The sequence below is a fragment of the Phacochoerus africanus genome, chromosome 12 (assembly GCF_016906955.1).
Source record: "Phacochoerus africanus isolate WHEZ1 chromosome 12, ROS_Pafr_v1, whole genome shotgun sequence".
NCBI lineage: Eukaryota > Metazoa > Chordata > Mammalia > Artiodactyla > Suidae > Phacochoerus > Phacochoerus africanus.
The window spans coordinates 20,399,189-20,417,132 of NC_062555.1; the positions used below are offsets into that span (position 1 = coordinate 20,399,189).

At 37.0% G+C, this 17,944-nt stretch overlaps 1 protein-coding gene across 11 annotated transcripts in view; it reads right to left on the reverse strand.

Annotated features, from left to right (window-relative positions):
* The window catches only part of CDC42BPA (CDC42 binding protein kinase alpha), a 289,959-nt gene that overhangs the window by 190,139 nt on the left and 81,876 nt on the right, over window positions 1–17,944 (reverse strand). For all 11 annotated transcript variants that reach the window (XM_047755429.1, XM_047755428.1, XM_047755424.1 and 8 more), the window contains exons 3-4: window positions 10,952–11,035; window positions 2,340–2,435 (exon numbers count right to left, since the gene is read on the reverse strand). In XM_047755429.1, coding sequence (XP_047611385.1) covers window positions 2,340–2,435; window positions 10,952–11,035 — 180 coding nt within the window. The remainder of the gene's footprint in view (window positions 1–2,339; window positions 2,436–10,951; window positions 11,036–17,944) is intronic.

Here is a 17,944-nt window from a genome sequence, read left to right on the forward strand (position 1 = left end):
GCCTAGCCTGGGAACCTGCATATGCTGTGGGTGTGGCCCTAAAAAGACAGAAGACAAGAAAATAAAATAAAACAAAAATAGGTGGGCCAGATTTGAGCTGCAGGCCACAGTTTACCAAAATCAGATATATAAAAACTCTTAAATGTATAGTGCTAGTCACCCTCAGAAACTTAGACATCTAACCCATTAAAAGAATCATGTGACAATTCAAACCCAACATATACCAAATCAAACTAATCATCTTCCCACTCCTCGAAATTTTCTCCTCCTCCTATATTCCCCAACTCAATTCATCAACTACCATCCACTGAATCCCATAAGCCAGACACCAGAAAACTGGGAATCATTCCAACTCCTCTCTTCTCCACTGACATTCATCAAACACAGTAAGTTCTAATTATCCTACTTCCTCAACAGTACCTGAAACCATCCTCTCTATCACCTTTATTCAAACTCTCGTTATCTGTCATCTGAATATTGCAAAAGTCTCATTAGTCTCTCTAGTTTTACCCCCTGAAATCCATCCTTCACACTGCTTCTAGGATGTTCTATATAAAATACACACTGATTAATCAGTCTGTAAAACTCCCCCTAGAAATTAAAACAAAATTGCAACTCCTCAGCATGGCCTGCCCCCTGGAAGCCTCATTTTACCCCTCTCTCCCCTTCCTTACTATAATCACACTAGCCCTTTCTCTCATTCTTCAAACACCTCAGTCCCTTCCTACCACAAACTTTCTATATTCCTAAAACAGCAGTTTTCACACCTTGCTGTGTAAAAGGCCCCTGAAGTCGCATGAAGGAAAGTGGAAGGAGGAAGCCGAAAGATCAGTCAGGAGAGCTCCATTTCTATATGCTTCATTGATTGTCTAGGCTTTCAGAGATGGTATCATTTTAAAAAGCACACACACAAAGGAGTTCCAAGACCAAAAAAAAAATTGTTTTTAAAACTCATGGTTGTGAAAGTCTAATCTCCTTACCATAACTTATAAGGTGCTATATGATATGATTCTCTCATCTCTCCTCTCTCACCCTCCTCTTTCTCTTTCCTCCCTCAAAGGGAATATAACCGATGGCTTCAAATTTCTACCCTTTTGCTCACCCAGACCTCTCTGCCTCTTCTTGCTTCATCGGTCAGCTAGCTTACATTGTCCTAGAAGAGTCCTTATTGACTTCATACCTTTGAATAAGTGTTACATTTTTTTTTTATCTGAAATAATCCGAAAATATTATTTACTTATATTGTGGATTTTTTTTTTTAGAGTCGCACCCAAGGCACATCCAAGTTCCCAGGCTAGGGGTTAAATCGGAGCTGCAGCTGTGGACCTACACCTATGCCACAGCAATGCAGGATCCGAGATGCATCTGTGACCTACACTGCAGCTCATGGCAATGCCGGATCCTTAACCCATTAAGTGGGACCAGGGATTGAACCAGTGTCCTCGTGGATACCACTCAGGTTCGTTACCACTAAGCCACAAAGGGAACTACTGATTGCGGATTCTTTGTCTGACTTCCCTTGCAAGAACATTACAACAGTAAGAAAAGAGATCCTTCGTCTGTCTTATTCACTACTGAATCTATAGAATCTAAAGAACAGTGCCTGGAACACAGCACATGTCCAATAAATATCAAAGTCATAAAAAATGTCTTATTAATTTTTATTCCACAGTGTATATAGTATAATGCCTAGCACACACCAGGAACTCAACACGTGTGTGCTAAAAAAAAAAAAAGCCTTGAAATAAAAACTGGGGTCAGAAAATGAAGTCTTAAATAACAGGCCAAGGGATTATACACTCAAATAGGCAGATTTCATCTCATTTTCCTATTCACTTGTTAATCTCTTCAATCTTCAATTGGCAGTGCTTCTAATAGTTTGATTTTCCTCCAAGTTCTTTCCCAACTTCTTTTGTCAAGTGGTTCACGATGTTGATATAAAATTAGACATAGCCTAGATTTTAAATATGGCTCTACTTAAAGTAGCACAAAGGAACTCTGAAAAATATGTAAAATTCTAAATAGTAATAGAATACTACAAATAAAATATATTGGGAAAATCACAAAAAAAAACCCTGACCATATTTTATAGAATTAAATGTTTGGATTTACTCTAGACTTGCTTATTAAGAAGCATAAAAAATTCCAATGGAAAGGTACTGAATTACCCCGGGTGGGGGGTGGGGGGATCACATATTAACTAAACAACATTAAGCTCTGTGAAATTCAGTGGTTTTCTAAATAACATTTATATGTAAATAATACTTAAAGAGAAAATAATGCTAAATTCTGCCAATAAAAAATTAATAAGCATACAGACATATAAAAATGATTCTTACCAAGTTGTTGTCATCCTGGAAAGCATAATGCAAAGTTGTAATCCATTTATTGTCTCCATTCACTAACACATCCCTTTCTTCACGAAAACATGCTGTCTGAAAAGGAAAAGAAAAATTTTTTAGATATAGGACACTTTATGTAAAACTAGGAAATATAGTATGCAAGCAATTGCTTAAAATATTTATTACATTTTATGTTCTGAAAAAGGAGTACATTCAATATTACATGACTTTTTAACAAGTCAAGTTTCAAAGCACCCTCAGAAATTGGACAACTGAAAGAATACACTTAAAAATATTTTACATTTAAAAATAGTGTCATTAAGTCAAAACAAAAACAAAAATATACAGAACCCTTTAACAACCATGGCTCAACCTACTATCTAGATAATATAAAATGTCAACATTTGGTCACATTTCCTTCTGATCTTTTTGTTTTTCAGAAGATACAAAGTTGAAGCCTTCTCATTCCCAAAGCATCCTCATCCTTTCCTCCTCTGATAAAATGAACAACCTGAAGTTAGTATACATTCTTCCCGGCACGTGCTCTGACTACACCTGTAGGTGTCCAAAAACAATAGAATTGTTTTCTGTGTTTTGAAAATTTACAATAAACAGTATAATTGTATTTATACTTTTCCAACTTGACTACATTTTACTCAATAATGCTGCTTTGCTTTTAATTACTATGGTATTCCACTGTATGAATAGAGCAGAACTGATGTAACCTCCCCCATAATCATGAAAACATAGGTTATTCCTAACTTTGTGCTATGTCAATGCTGCAATGAAGTTTCTCTAGGGCATACACTAGAAGTAGAAATGCTAGATACACACATTTTCAACTTTACCAGATACAGTCAATTTTTTTTACTTACCAGATACAGTCAACTTTACCAGATACAGTCAATTTTTTTTTGCTTTACCAGTTACCACCCTCCCCCTTTTTCCATATCCTCAACTCAGCATTGTTAGACAATATGATGGGTGTGAAATATCTTGGCATTTTCTAATTAGCATATTCTTAATTACAGGTGCAAATAAATAATTTCACGTATGCCTACTGGACATCTGAGTTTTCTCTTTGAATTGTTCACTCTCTTGGCCCATTTTCTATAGTGGATTGTCTGTTTCTTACTGATTTATAAAAGTTTTAATTTATTCTGAGGGTATACTTCCACAATTACAAAGACATATCCTAGAGAACCTTAGAAATGTATGACTAAAACTTAAATAACAATACTATATCTTCACATTTTTATTTAAAAATCTACTATTGCCATTAAAAAATTACAACCATGTTTTCATTGCACCAATTTTATAAGCTTTTTACAGTGCAATACATTTTAGTTTTCAGAGACAAAACAAAGGTTAATTTCTCAAGGTTCTTGTTTGCCTTAGCAGCATTTGATAGAGGATCTTTTACATAGATTTGTAATAGATGAAAAACCAGATTGCAAATGCTTTTTTTTTTTTTTTTTTAAAGCAAAACGTGTACCAGGTTTTTGGTCCAAATTGTGTAAGATGAGTTAAACTCAAATTGCCTTCCATTAACCCGTAAATGTTTATTTCTGTAAGCATAGCTATATTGAAATAAAGTTTTAAAAAGCAAAAAAAAATTTTTTTAAGAAAAAAGAAAATCTCCAATGCCAGACAGTACAGAAAGAACTGAAAATTAAGCAAAAACTAAAAGTCTCCCTGAGTCATGCCTTCGTAGTTTCACTGGCCACCTGTTAGGTCCAGAGGTTACCACCAATAATTAAGTTGATTATCTTCTCAGAAAATGTCTACATATATCTAGGCACGCGCGCGCGCGCGCGCGCGCGCACACACACACACAAATACTACACTCATGTGGTGTCCCATCTTCCCTACCTTTCTTTCATTACACAAATGAGAGCATCACAGTGATCTGTAAGTCTTTTTTTTTTTTTTTTTTCAAGTAACAATATACTGAACAGCTTTCCACACCAGTACAGAGACCTACTTAGTTTTTCTTAATGGCTGTAGCACATTCCATACACACTGTAAAGCCATCATATAGTATTCCACACAGACTAGGTGCCTAATAATTTATTTCCCACAAGGATTTCTCATCGTGGTGCAGTGGAAACAAATCTGACTAGGAACCATGAGGTTGAAGGTTTGATCCCTGGCCTCACTCAGTGGGTTAAGGATCTGGCATTGCCGTGAGCTATGGTGTAGGTCAAAGACGTGGCTCAGATCCTGCATTGCTTGGCTGTAGCATAGGTTGGCAGCAACAGCTCCAATTAGACACCAATCCTGGGAACCTCCATATGCTGTGGGTACAGCCCTAGAAAGCAAAAAAAAAAAAAAAAAAAAAAAGATTTCTCAAAAGATAAACTCAATAGCCGCAATATACAAAAAAATTAAGAATACCTAATTTACACTATTTTTCCCTAATTTCCTAAATACTCTAATTTTTACATGTATTTCCATAAATTTTATTTGATGCAACAGAATTTCCACAGTGATTCACTGAACAGCATCATCACAGCAAATATTAAAAACAAACAAAGCTTAAACCAAATGAATGGGCAGTTTAACCTGTCAACTCAATTATTAAAATCTACAATATGATGCTTTGGTTCACTTTAGGAGGAAAACAGAATCACTTGACATACTCACCACAAAGTTCTGTTTTAGACTTTAACTGACCTTAGGTTATGGTTTACTGCTAATATTTTAGAGAGATGGCAAAGTCCATCCGAGCCTAGAAGACACCTTCCTCCTGGCTTTATCTTACCATGACAGCTATTTGAAATTTCAAAGACATTTCTAGCTAGAATCTAATAAACATTTGATTGGTGACTCCAAACAAAATAAAGCTCCAAAGACTACCTGTGAACACGACAGATTAAAGTTTAGTAGATTCTAATCTGTTCTAAACTGTTTAGTGAAAAAACAATTTTTAAAAGTATAAAATAAACTATTTATAATATAAACCTGAAAACATATACAAGAGAAAGCAATCCCCTATTCCCAATGTACCCATCAACTAACTTCAACAATTATTCCATTGTCCAATCTTGCTTCATCTCTACTCTCATCCATTTACCACCCTCCTTCCATGAGCATACGTGTGCACATGCACACATATGTATAAATACACAGGATTTCTTTGGAAGCAAATCTTAGACACCACAGAACTTTAGCCATACATATTTAAGTATTATAAACTATTCTTATTAGTGTCTCAGATACTGAGTTTAGATGTGAAGCACAGTCTCAGTTTTTGCTTCAATACGTCACTCTGTACTCAGTCAGGTGTCACAGGTGAGGAGGGATGGGAGGTAATGCTACTGGCATCTAAAGGGAAGGAGCCGGGGCTGCGGCTTCACATGCTACAATGACTATGACAGCCCCAAAAGGAACTATCTGACAACTGGCCTCAAACATCCTAAGTGCCACTGTTGAGAAACTCTGTTCTGATCAATATTAACCAAACCATGATGTATGTATACCAAGGATTCAATATAATAGAAGACTTTGAATAACATCTACTTCAATTACTTTTTTGAAAAAACTAAGTAAGATTTTTTATAATATTCTCCTTTTAAAAAAAGAATATTTGAATCTCTAAAAACGCAATAATCACAAAGAGGAGGTTGCTGGAAACCACGTAACTCCTTCAGATTCTATCACTCAGTTTCTATTCAACCAAACATCCTGTTAGCCACAGTTACAGTTCTGTTACATAGTTTAGCATTGTTCATATCCAGTTATAATTTGTATAAATGGGAGTTTCCATAATGGCTCAGTGGAAATGAACCCAACTAGTATTCACGAGGACACAGGTTCGTTCCCTGGCCTCAGTGGGTTAAGGATCCAGTGTTGCAGTGAGCTGTGGTGTAGGCCGGATGCTACAGCTCTGATTAGACTCCTAGCCTGGGAACCTCCATATGCCACAGGTGCCACCCTTAAAAGACAAATAAACAAACTGTGTAAATGTTATCCTTAATGGGTTAATGGTTAAAAAGAAACAAGAAAAGGAATACCAAGTTAATATGGAAGACATATAAATGATAATAACTCTGCAAAACTGTCACATGATGCCCTTCCTTAAATCCATAGGCGCATTCATCAGATCAGCATTCTTACAGAGAACATCCAAACTGCCTGAGTACTTGAAAAAAGTGTGTTAAAATGAGAAAATCCATTCATGATATGTCTAATTCGGCTTCTCATTTATTAGTAATAAAGACTTACCTCACCCATAAAGTATTATCACAGAAAAAGTCTTTCAACTAATAACTGATCATTCTAAGCTAATATTTAAGGTGGAAAAAAGCAAGGGTCAGGAGTTCCCATTGTGGCTCAGTGGTTAACGAATCTGACTAGAAACCATGAAGTTACAGGTTTGATCCCTGGCCTCGATCAGTGGGTTAAGGATCTGACGTTGCCATGAGCTGTGGTGTAGATTGCAGATGCAGCTTGGATCCTGCATTGCTGTAGCTGTGGTGTAGGCCGGCAGCTACAGCTCCAATTAGGCCCTTAGCCTGGGAACCTCCATATGACATGGGCATGGCCCTAGAAAAGACAAAAAAAAAAAAAAAAAAAAAAAGCAAGGGTCTCTTTGTTTTTAAAAAATAAACAAGTAGAATTTTAAAGTGCAAAACATAAGAACTTCAGGAGTTCCCATGGCGCAGTGGGTTAGGGATCCAGTGTTGTCACTGCAGCAGCCCAGGCTGCTGCTGTGGGGCAGTTTCAATCCCTGGCCCAGGAACTTCCACATGCTGTGGGTACAGACAAATAAATGCAAGAACTCCAGATATCAGCCTTACACATCAAAGCATCAAGTTACCTTTAAATCTCCATATTAATACATATTTGATGGCCAAATCAAACATGAACTATGTCACAGAAATCATTTGATAACATCCACAATTGGCAAAAGCATAAGAAAACAGACATGCTTTACATCTATGAGTGCAGAGGTAGACTTTGTCAACCTTTTTAGACGACTATCAAAGTTTAAATCTACACGCATCCCATGACTTCCACTGCTGAGAGGTTTATTCTGGGGAGTAGATAAATTCTAGAGTGAACAGAACATGAATATCCCTTAGTGTAAAAATTATCCTGAAAACTCCTTCGACCTCAGCATACACAACCTGGAGTAACTCAGAGTAACCAAACAGCAGCAACGTCTCTGATTAACAGTACTTCACAGCCCCTGTTATTTTTATTTTACACTGCATATACTTTCTTAGGTGGCATATCCAGTTCTGATGTACTATTTTCTCTCTTGTTTTGAAATTCCTCTTTGTCAAACACACAGATTTGGCGAAATAACCAAATAAAAATAGTAAAAAGGTAAAAATAATCTAAATGCCCATCAATGTTTAAAAAAAAAAATCAACCTACTAAATAATATATCCATTCAGTATAATGAAAGTATTAGAAAGAATGAGATAAATGTATAAATATGGAAACAGAAAAATCTAATATATTATTAAATGATAAAAGCAATGTGAAAAAAATCAGACTTTTAATATGATTCCTACACAGTAAAATTTTTTATTAATGATAAATAAGAAACTCAATAATGATTTACTTTGAACAGGAAGACTGGATATCTGGGAGAGAAAAAGGAGCTTTCATGTTTTTTACTTCTTATTTTCTATAGTGATTGCAGGTTTTTTTCCTTTTTAGGGGTGCACCTGAGGCATATGGAAGTTCGCAGGCTAGGGGCTGAATCAGAGCTGCAGCTGCCGCATACACCACGGCCGCAGCCACGCCAAATCCAAGCCGCAACTGTGGCCTATATCACAGCTTGCAGCAATGGGATTCTTAACCTAATGAGTGAGGCCAGGGATTGAACCCACATCCTCATGGTTATTAGTCAGGCTCTTAAGCTGCTGAGCTACAACAGGAACTCCTGCATTTTTTTTAAACTGTAGGTGGTAAATCAGGAAATAGAGGCAGTTCCAATCTAATGACCTCGATACTATTACTACTGCTGCTGCTACTCCTACTACTGGCAAATACAAAATTAAAAAAACAACAACAACAACAACAAAACAGAGCTAGCAACAATAACAAAAATAAGACAATAGGAAAACCAGTACTATCGCCATTAAACAGTGATATATATACATTATCACTGCGATATATATTATAGATATGTTATTATTCCACTTATGGTGTAGAAATGATTATCTTTAATAATGAGATAACTGAACCTTGAAAGTGTCTGGCTCTTAAGATTTTGTGAACTAAACTGCATCTTCCAGGAAAATGACTAAGACATCTCCTATACAAGTAAAACCAGTAAGAACTGAATAAATTTGACAAGAAAGTAAAATTTACAGAATAGATGGGGAGAAGTTAACTTAAGAAATTATTGATGTACTAACAAAGTTTGTAAATGATGAATCTGTAGAGATATTATCTCTCTAACTATAAGATTATTTACTTATTCAGCTGGCACATACAGAAATAGACAAGGTTTCCTAGTACCTTCAAATAATACATATCCCACTAATTATATATTTGTTATATACCTTAAATAGAAATAGATATGGTAAATAAGTTGGAGGTAAATCTCTGAAAATTGTTTTAAAGTATCAATAATACACAGCTGAAAAGATAAGAAACTTTGCTGCTCATGTGTAATCTTTTTTTTTTTTTTTTGGTCTTTTTATGGCCATACCCACAGCATATGGAGGTTCCCAGGCTAGGGGTCCAGTCGGAGCTGTTGCTGCAGGCCTTTGCCAGAGTCACAGCGACGCCACATCCAAGCCGTGTCTGCGACCTACACCACAGCTCACAGCAACACCGGATCCTTAACCCCACTGAGCGAGGCCAGGGATGGAACCCTCGACCTCGTGGTTTCTAGTCGGATTCATTAACCACTGAGTCATGATGGGAACTCCAGAACATAATTATTTACTATTTTTTTAATAATAAGATTTATTGCTCCAACTGCTGGAAATGCTATCAGCTCCCCCAGGTTTGTCTTAGACACAGAAAAGCCACTAGTCCAAGGTCATGTCCTTCTGGCGGCAGCCCATATCCAAAGACTGACTGAGGTAGGTACACAAAGGTCAATCATTCAGCCCAAGGCAGGACGACTCGGAAGGACTTTTTCTGCTCCACACCTTCCTGATGGATCAATAGAAGCTTCTGGGACAGCCTGGCTTCTCCCTGACAAATCACGTTTCACCCTCTTTCCCTGCTATCAGTGTCAACTGCAAAGGTACTGCCTAATAAACAGACTGCATACTCAACTCCATTTCAATGTTTGCTATAACCTGGAAAATGCACCAGTGACAATAAGGCAATTCAGTCTTAGGGAAATACAAAAGTAAATATTGAAGCTATTGACTATAATGGGCACTGGCTCATGTGTCAGAGAATGACATAAAAGTTTCCAGATACTTCTTAAAATCGGGTTTTATTACTTCTGTAATTACCTCTGGGAGGTAGAGTGGGGCTGGACCTGTGTCGGGTGCAATCAAAGAGTGTTTTAGCTTTATCTGTAATGTGCTAATATTTGTTTACAAAGAATGTATCTGTATTTCACGTGTGCAGTTTTTTCAGCAAACAGAAAAAATGACTGAAAGCAAAATTTGCCAAAAATGTTATTAATCCTAGAATACAAGGGATTATTAGTTTCTTCTTTGTGTTTTACTATATTTTTCAAATTTCCCAAAAGAAAAATATTGAAATGTTTACTTTCATTACCACTGTATGTTTCTATCATCATGGGAACTATTTTTGCTTTTTCCTGTTGTTTTATTGTTTTTCAGGTTGCTACAAGTACTGGTAGGTAAAGAAAGATTTCTAAGGGCTGATTTCTCCTTATCCTCTTATGGAGCTTACTAACCTCCAGGGCTTATACTGACTACTACTCAGCAATATAACCCTTCTGTAGGTTAAAATATTAAAATACTTCCACACCTATAAGTTCTGAGGCCCCTAAATGCCCCACCCCACCCAGTGACTCACTATAACCCAGCACAGCAGGAAACCTCCAGAACCCCTCCCTGAATGTATGTGTCAGGTCAGTTTTGACCACACCATACCAGCTATTAGATATTTTAACATCCCTCCAGTCAATCCTCCTCTCAGATCCAGCACCAACATAAAAAAAAATGCTGACAATTCTTCCAACAGCAGATCTTATCCCTTCACATAAATTTAACTGCATAATCAGCAATAAATAGAATTCTTAAGAGGCCATATTTCAAATGACCGCTGACTTCTACTTAGAGCAGGATAAAGGTAAATACAGAATAATATAAACAGGCTATGTCAAATTTGAAATCAATCACTACAAAATTTTTTCCTAATAAAGAAACTGGTTTCCACACATTCTTTTAACACAAGCATCTAAGCCCTACATTACAAGGTTTTCCATTTGGTTTTCAGACAATATTAAAATAGCATCAGTAATGCAACATTTATCATATGTGTATCATAAGTGTGAATTGCTGAATTTGCCTCTTAGGCCTTAAAAAATAAATCCACCATAGAGTAAAGGTTATTAAATTATACTTAAAGATCTACTGGATCTCTATAATTTTATTTTCCTCTAAATATATCTCTAAAATATTATTTAAATATTCCAATAATTAGAATCTTACCTCCGCTCTTTTCAGCATTTCCCATTTATTCAATATTTTCATGGCAAATACTTTATCTGCATTTTTTAGTTTCACTACAGCAACCTAAAAAAGGAAATAAAACTTTAAAAATATGACAAATAATACTTTTTTATCCATTTTCCTTTTTCCTCTCTGTAAAAAAATAAATACCAAAATTATCAATGATTTCCATGCAGTTCAAACTCTAAGATCCTAAATCAAATAATACTGTCAGTTAAAAAAGTTACATTAGTTAAACTGTGCCAAACAAACAACTGTGCTTTTGAACACGGTATCAGTTGGTGATTGTATATTATATCCTCCTTTTCAACTTTTCTGCTCTGGAATTTAAACTCAGTATCTACTATCTCTAAGAAACGGACAAATATGTACAATACAAAATAACTATAGCTTATTAAACACAGCATACCCAATTCCAAATGATGCTACAGAGAATGCCAGCTGCCAAAACAAATATGTTTCTTGGGGATCAAACAGTATGAAATAAACTGAAAATGATAGTATTTTTCATGCCAAATATTCTCACACACTATACCACAACCCCCAAGAGACAGACACACACACACACCTAAAAACCAATTAAGGCTAACAGCTCTACAAATTGTAGACTTTACACATTCCTTTACAACAGAAAAAAAAGAACAGATGTTTCTGTACTGTGTATTTTAGTTACGTATAGATCAAAAAAACTGCCAAATACGGAGTTCCCATTACAGTTCAGCGCTAATAAACCTGCTGAAGGTTTATGAAGGTTTATATCCATGAGACACTGGTTCAATCCCTGGCCTCACTCAGTGGGTTAAGGATCTGACATTGCCATGAGCTGTGGTGTAGGCCGGCAGCTGTAGCTCCAATTCGTCCCCTAGCCTGGGAACCTCCATATGCCATATGTGTGGCCCTAAAAAGACCAAAAAAAAAAAAAAGTCAAATACAAATAACTATGTCCCAGTTTTCACCCTCAACAAACCAATTACATTTCTGTTTCTACTTCTCTGCATCAGTTTGACTAAATAACCTTAAAGGGCCCTTGAAGTTCACTGGAGATACTATGGAGCAGAGACTGAACTGCACAGGAAGAGACAAAGCTGCTTCCAGTTGCTGAGGGGATGGAAAGGAGGAAAGACAAATACTATCCTAATATGCAGAAGGAGAGAAAAAAACTATCTATCTTCAAACAGTTCAAAGGGATATTTCCAAGAATACAGAATAGGTTTAAACTTAGGTATCAAAATTATAAAATCCTTTTTTTTTCTTTTTGAAAATATCTTTTCTCCAGCTTTTTTGAGATATAATTGGCATGTTACCCACAACAATATCTCTTTTTGTTTTGCTTTGTAGCAAAAAAAAAATCTAAATTATTTTCTTTCTTTTTTTTTTTTTGTCTTTTGTCCTTTTTAGGGCTGTACCCATGGCATATGGAGGTTCCCAGGCTAGGGGTTGAATGTGAGCTGTAGCCACCGGTCTACGCCGAGCCACAGCAACACGGGATCCGAGCTGTGTCTGCGCCCTACACCACAGCTCATGGCAATGCCGGATCCTTAACCCACTGATCGAGGCCAGGGATCGAGCCCTCAACCTCATGGTTCCCAGTAGGATTCATTTCCACTGCGCCACAATGGGAACTCCTGTACCAAATGATTTTTATTTCTTCCATTATAATTGGTTTACAGTGGAACTATATCTTGTCACTTATGAAACATGATGGAGGATAATGGGAGAAAAAGAATGTGGAGATATATATATATATATGTATATATATGTGACTGGGTCACTTTGCTGTACAGTAGAAATTGACAGACCACCGTAAACCAACTATAATGGAAAAAAATTATAAAATCTTAATAGCAAATGTACACATCGGGGTATTTAGTAAATTTAATATTTGGAACAGACGGCAATAAAAGTAACATAACCATATAAATAAAGTTAGTGTATAATACTATATTATCTGAACTAGAATACATCTTGATAATTATTATAAATGGTTATACTCATGACTGTGGTTATAGTTTTTCATCAATTAAAATGGTAGGAAGGAGGAAGACCTATCTCAATTTCAAATGCAATCACTTCAGTCTTTAGTCCTATCTTGTCATATCTGGAGAAATAATGGATCAGTTAAATTGTCTGCTCACTGGCTTCATGTTTAAAGGAAAAGGGACTGTACAAGATACAGAAACAGCCTAAATACCCACCGACAGATGAAGGGATAAATAAAATGCAATATTACTTAACCACAAAAAGAAGGAAATCTTGCTTTTGTGACAACATAGATGAACCTAGAGGATATTATGCTAAGTGAAATAAACCAAAAACAGAGAAAAACTGTATGATTTCATTTATATGGAGAATCTAAAAAAGGTGAACCCAAAGAAAGAGAATACAATGGTGGATGCCAGGGGCTAGGGGTTGAAGGAAAATGACAGATATTGGTCAAAGGGTACAAATTTCCAGCTATAAGATGAGTAAGTTCTGGGGATCTAACATACAGCATGATAACTACAGTTGACAATATTGCATTATATACCTGGAAGTTGCTAAAAAATAGATCTTTCATGTTCTCACCACAAAATGGGGGAGAGGATGCTACCATAAAGAGCACGGAAAAAATTGAAACTTTTTTTTTCATTAAGATCTCTAAAAGGCTGGGAACACAAGCTTCTGTACTCTGTCGACTCATCATACACTACACAATTGGGACTGCAAGTGGAAGGAAGGACAGGAGCACCGAGCTAGACTTGCTCACACTTAGCAAGGGGGAGAGATGAGGAAGGCCATCACTTACGCCCTCTGTTATTGGCCGAAAGACTCCTATGCTTAGACTTCCTCCCCTCAGGTGCTGTGGTGTGAAAAGTAAGCCTAACACCGTATGAGCCACCAATCTGCTATGCATATAAGTATGTACGTATCTGATGATAACTAGTAGCAGTAGCAGTATCCACCAACAGATACTGAGTGTGGTCAAAATGCCAGGTGTTCTTCTAAGAGTTTTATGCAGGTCCACAATCCCTCACCTAAAATTCTAAAAGCCCGTGGGTTTTCACAATTCATTTGGCAACATGTACTGACATCAGGCTAATCACAGTTTGGGGGGGGGGGGTTGTGGGTTTTTAAATCTCACTTCGTGTAAAGATAAACATGCTCACTGCAGAAACAATGATGTTTTTGCTTATGAGGTGCTACTTAAAATCCCAAAAGGAGTGCTACATAAAATAGAGTACATGCACTAAGTTATCTTTCCATAATCCAAAAAACACTGGAACCAACACCACCTCTGGACTACAGAGTTGTGCAACAGAGTTCCCGTCATGGCGCAGCAGAAACAAATCTGACTAGGAACCATGAGGTTGCGGGTTTGATCCCTGGCTTCACTGAGTGGGTTAAGGATCTGGGCATTAACTGTGGCATAGGTCGCAGACGCGGCACAGATATGGCGTTGCTGTGGCTGTGGTATAGGCCAGCAGCTGTAGCTCTGATTAGACCCCTAGCCTGGGAATCTCCATATGCCATGGGAGTGGCCCCCCCCAAAAAAACACAATAAAAATAAACTAGCATGTATTGAACACTCAAATACTGAGCAAGCATTTATTGTGACTGTTCAGAGCACTGGTGACAGCACAGACTCTGCAGCCAGACCTGGGTTACACACAAGTATAAAGTGCTTACAACATGGTCTGGCACTTAGTAAGTGTTCAATAAGCATCAGCTATTTATGCATCAGGCATGGCACTAAGCGCATTATAGCCCAGTCTCTTAACTGTTGTTTGCTCTATCCTTACTATGTGGTAGATGTTATACATCTCAATTTCTTCAATGCCTTCAACTATGAAATAAGAGGTTTCAATCTCTTCAACTTCCAACTTTATAAATTTATACCCATGACATGTACATATACACAGAAATATAGTAAGAAGTATTATCAAATGAAAATATTCACAAATAAGAACTAAGACACAGTATATGTGGTTTTTAGTAACTAAAATACTAGCAATTAATTAAATATCCTGAAAGGTAAAACTGACTGAATAGATCACAAATGAAAGAAAATTATTAATATTCTTAAAAATATTGTTAAAGATACTACTTAACAGGGAAAAGTCCACAATATGTTGTTTAAAAAATTTATTAAAGTTTGTATGCTACAGTTATTCTATACACATATTATATATATATATATACATTTCTATGTCATATATATATCAAAATATTTTAAAATCAGGTACTTCTAGAGGACATGGTTTTTTTCTCCTTTCTATCTTTTCTGTATGGAACATGCAAAATCTGAAGCATCGAGTAGGATAGTGTGGAATACCGTTTCATCCTAGTCATGAAATGACCACCGATTATTGAGGTATTAAAGTGTGGCTGATAAGGGCCATATTACACGTCATGTGGAAATCACGCCATGCTGTTGCAAGGTGAAAAACATTCTCAGTTGTCTTGAAACAATTTCATGAGCTGCCTAAAAACTTTTCTTGAATGAGGTGGATGTGGTGAAATAAAAAATGTCAGAGAAAAGGGTACTCTCCTTCACCACTGGTAGGAATGTAAATTGCTACAACCACTATGGAAAAGTGTGGAGGTACCTCAGAAAACTAAATACACAACAACTGTGCGATCCAGCAATCCCTCTCCTGGGCACATATCCAGACAAAACTTTCACTGAAAAAGATACAAGCACGCCTATGTTCATCACAGCGCTATTCTCAAGAGCCAAGACCTGGAAACAACCTAAATGTTCATCAAAAGATGAACGGATTAAGAAGATGTGGTACATATATACAACGGAATACTATTCAGCCATAAGAAAGATAAACTAATGCCATTTGCAGCAACATGGATGGAACCAGAGATTCTCATTCTAAGTGAAGTAAGCCAGAAAGAAAAGACAAACACCATATGATATTACTTATTTATGGAATCTAAAATATGACACAGATGATCCTATCTACAAATCAAAACAGATCATGGCCAAGGAGAGCAGACTTGTGGTTCCCAGTGGGGAGAGGGGAGGGAGTGGGACTGATAGGAGTTCAGTTTTTAGATGCAAATCTGCTATATTTGGAATGGATGGGCAATGGGGCCCTACTATACAGCACAGAGAACTGGCTGTGATTGGGTCCCTGTTGTACAACAGAAATTGAAGAAACACTGTAAATCAACTAAACTTTATTAAAAAAATGTCAGTTCACATGAAAACAAACTTATGGTTACCAAAAGGGAAACTGGGTGGGGTAGGGATAAATTAGGAGTTTGAGATTAGCAAATATGAATTACTATATATAAAATAGATAAACAACAAGGTCGTTCTGCATAGCACAGGGAACTATATTCAAAATCCTATAACAGGGAGTTCCCATCGTGGCACAGCAGAAATGAATCCGACCAAGAACCATGAGGTTACGGGTTTGTTCCCTGGCCTCGCTCAGCAGGTCAAGGATCTTTGCCATGAGCTATGGTGTAGGTCTCAGAGGAGGCTCAGATCTGGCATTGCTGTGGCTCTGGCATAGGCCGGTGGCTACAGCTCTGATTCAACCCCTAGCCTGGGAACCTCCATATGCCACCTGCACGGCCCTAAAAAAACAATTAAAAAAAAAAATCCCATAACAAACCATATGAAAAAGAATATGAAAAAGACTGTGTATATATGCATAAGGGAATCATTTTGCTATACACCAGAAACTAATACAACATTGTAAATCAACTATACTTCAGTTTTAAAAGGTGAGTTCAGAAAGTATTTCAGAAAATTTTAATATTCAATTTAAATTATCAAATTGATGACATGAGAAAAGAATATGAAGTTGATGAAGTTATAAAACTGATCTTGCTTTTCTCTTTTAACACTACAGATCATTTTTATGTTCACTGCAGGAAGAAGGAGGAGAAAGAGGAAGAGGAAAAGGGGGAGGAAGGGAAAGTGGAAGGGGTAAGGAAGAAAAGAAAGGAAGGAAAAAAAGAAAGAAGGAAGGAAGAAAGAAAGAAAAAAGGGATTCTCCTAGAATTCTAACTTCAGGTTCTAGATTTTCAAGAACTATGACTAACTGAGATCTAAGAGGGTAGTGTGATAAAATGTCCTTTCTTATTTAATTTGCTCAAAATGAAAAGTGCATTTAGTATAGATTGGAAGATTATAAATTTATTACAGAACAAAGATGTATTTTTTAAAAAAACCAACTATACAGATGCTTATATATTAAAAGCACTATGTTAGAAAAACTGCAAATGCTGCAGAAAAATCAGTAGGTGACAAACGTAAGTGAAAGAGTTCTTAAACACAATTTAAGAATCATCACTTTTGGAGTTCCCGTCATGGCTCAATGGTTAACGAATCCAACTAGGAACCATGAGGTTGCAGGTTCGATCCCTGGCCTTGCTCAGTGGGTTAAGGATCCGGCGTTGCCGTGAGCTGTGGTGTAGGTCGCAGACACGGCTCGGATCCCTCCTTGTGGTGGCTCTGGTGTAGACTGGAGGCTACAGCTCTGATTAGACCCCCTAGCTTGGGAACCTCCATATGCCGAAGGAGCAGCCCTAGAAAAGGTAAAAAGACAAAAAAAAAAAAAATCACTTACAGCTACAACATAACCCTTAGGAATGATTCTACTACATTAAACAGAATTTCAATATCCAAGAGGCAATTGGCATGCAGTTCCACAAATCTAGCCTACACTCAATAGACGCAGAATTCACCACATCTCCTCTGGTCTATCCCTTCTGATCCATCATTATACCTTGCCTGGCCTGTCCTACTCAGCCTCTCTACCTCTGCTCTTATGCCCCACAATCTCTTCTCAAAACAGTAGCCACATGATTGTGTTTAAACCTAGCTCAGATCATGACACCCTGTTCCAAAACTTCAGTTTCCAATCTCTCCAACGCTCCACGCTATAACTTCTAAGTATCCTGGTCCAACATATATCCCTGGTCTTCCAACCTCCCAGATCTTGAATTATTCTCCTGGCTCACTCTGTT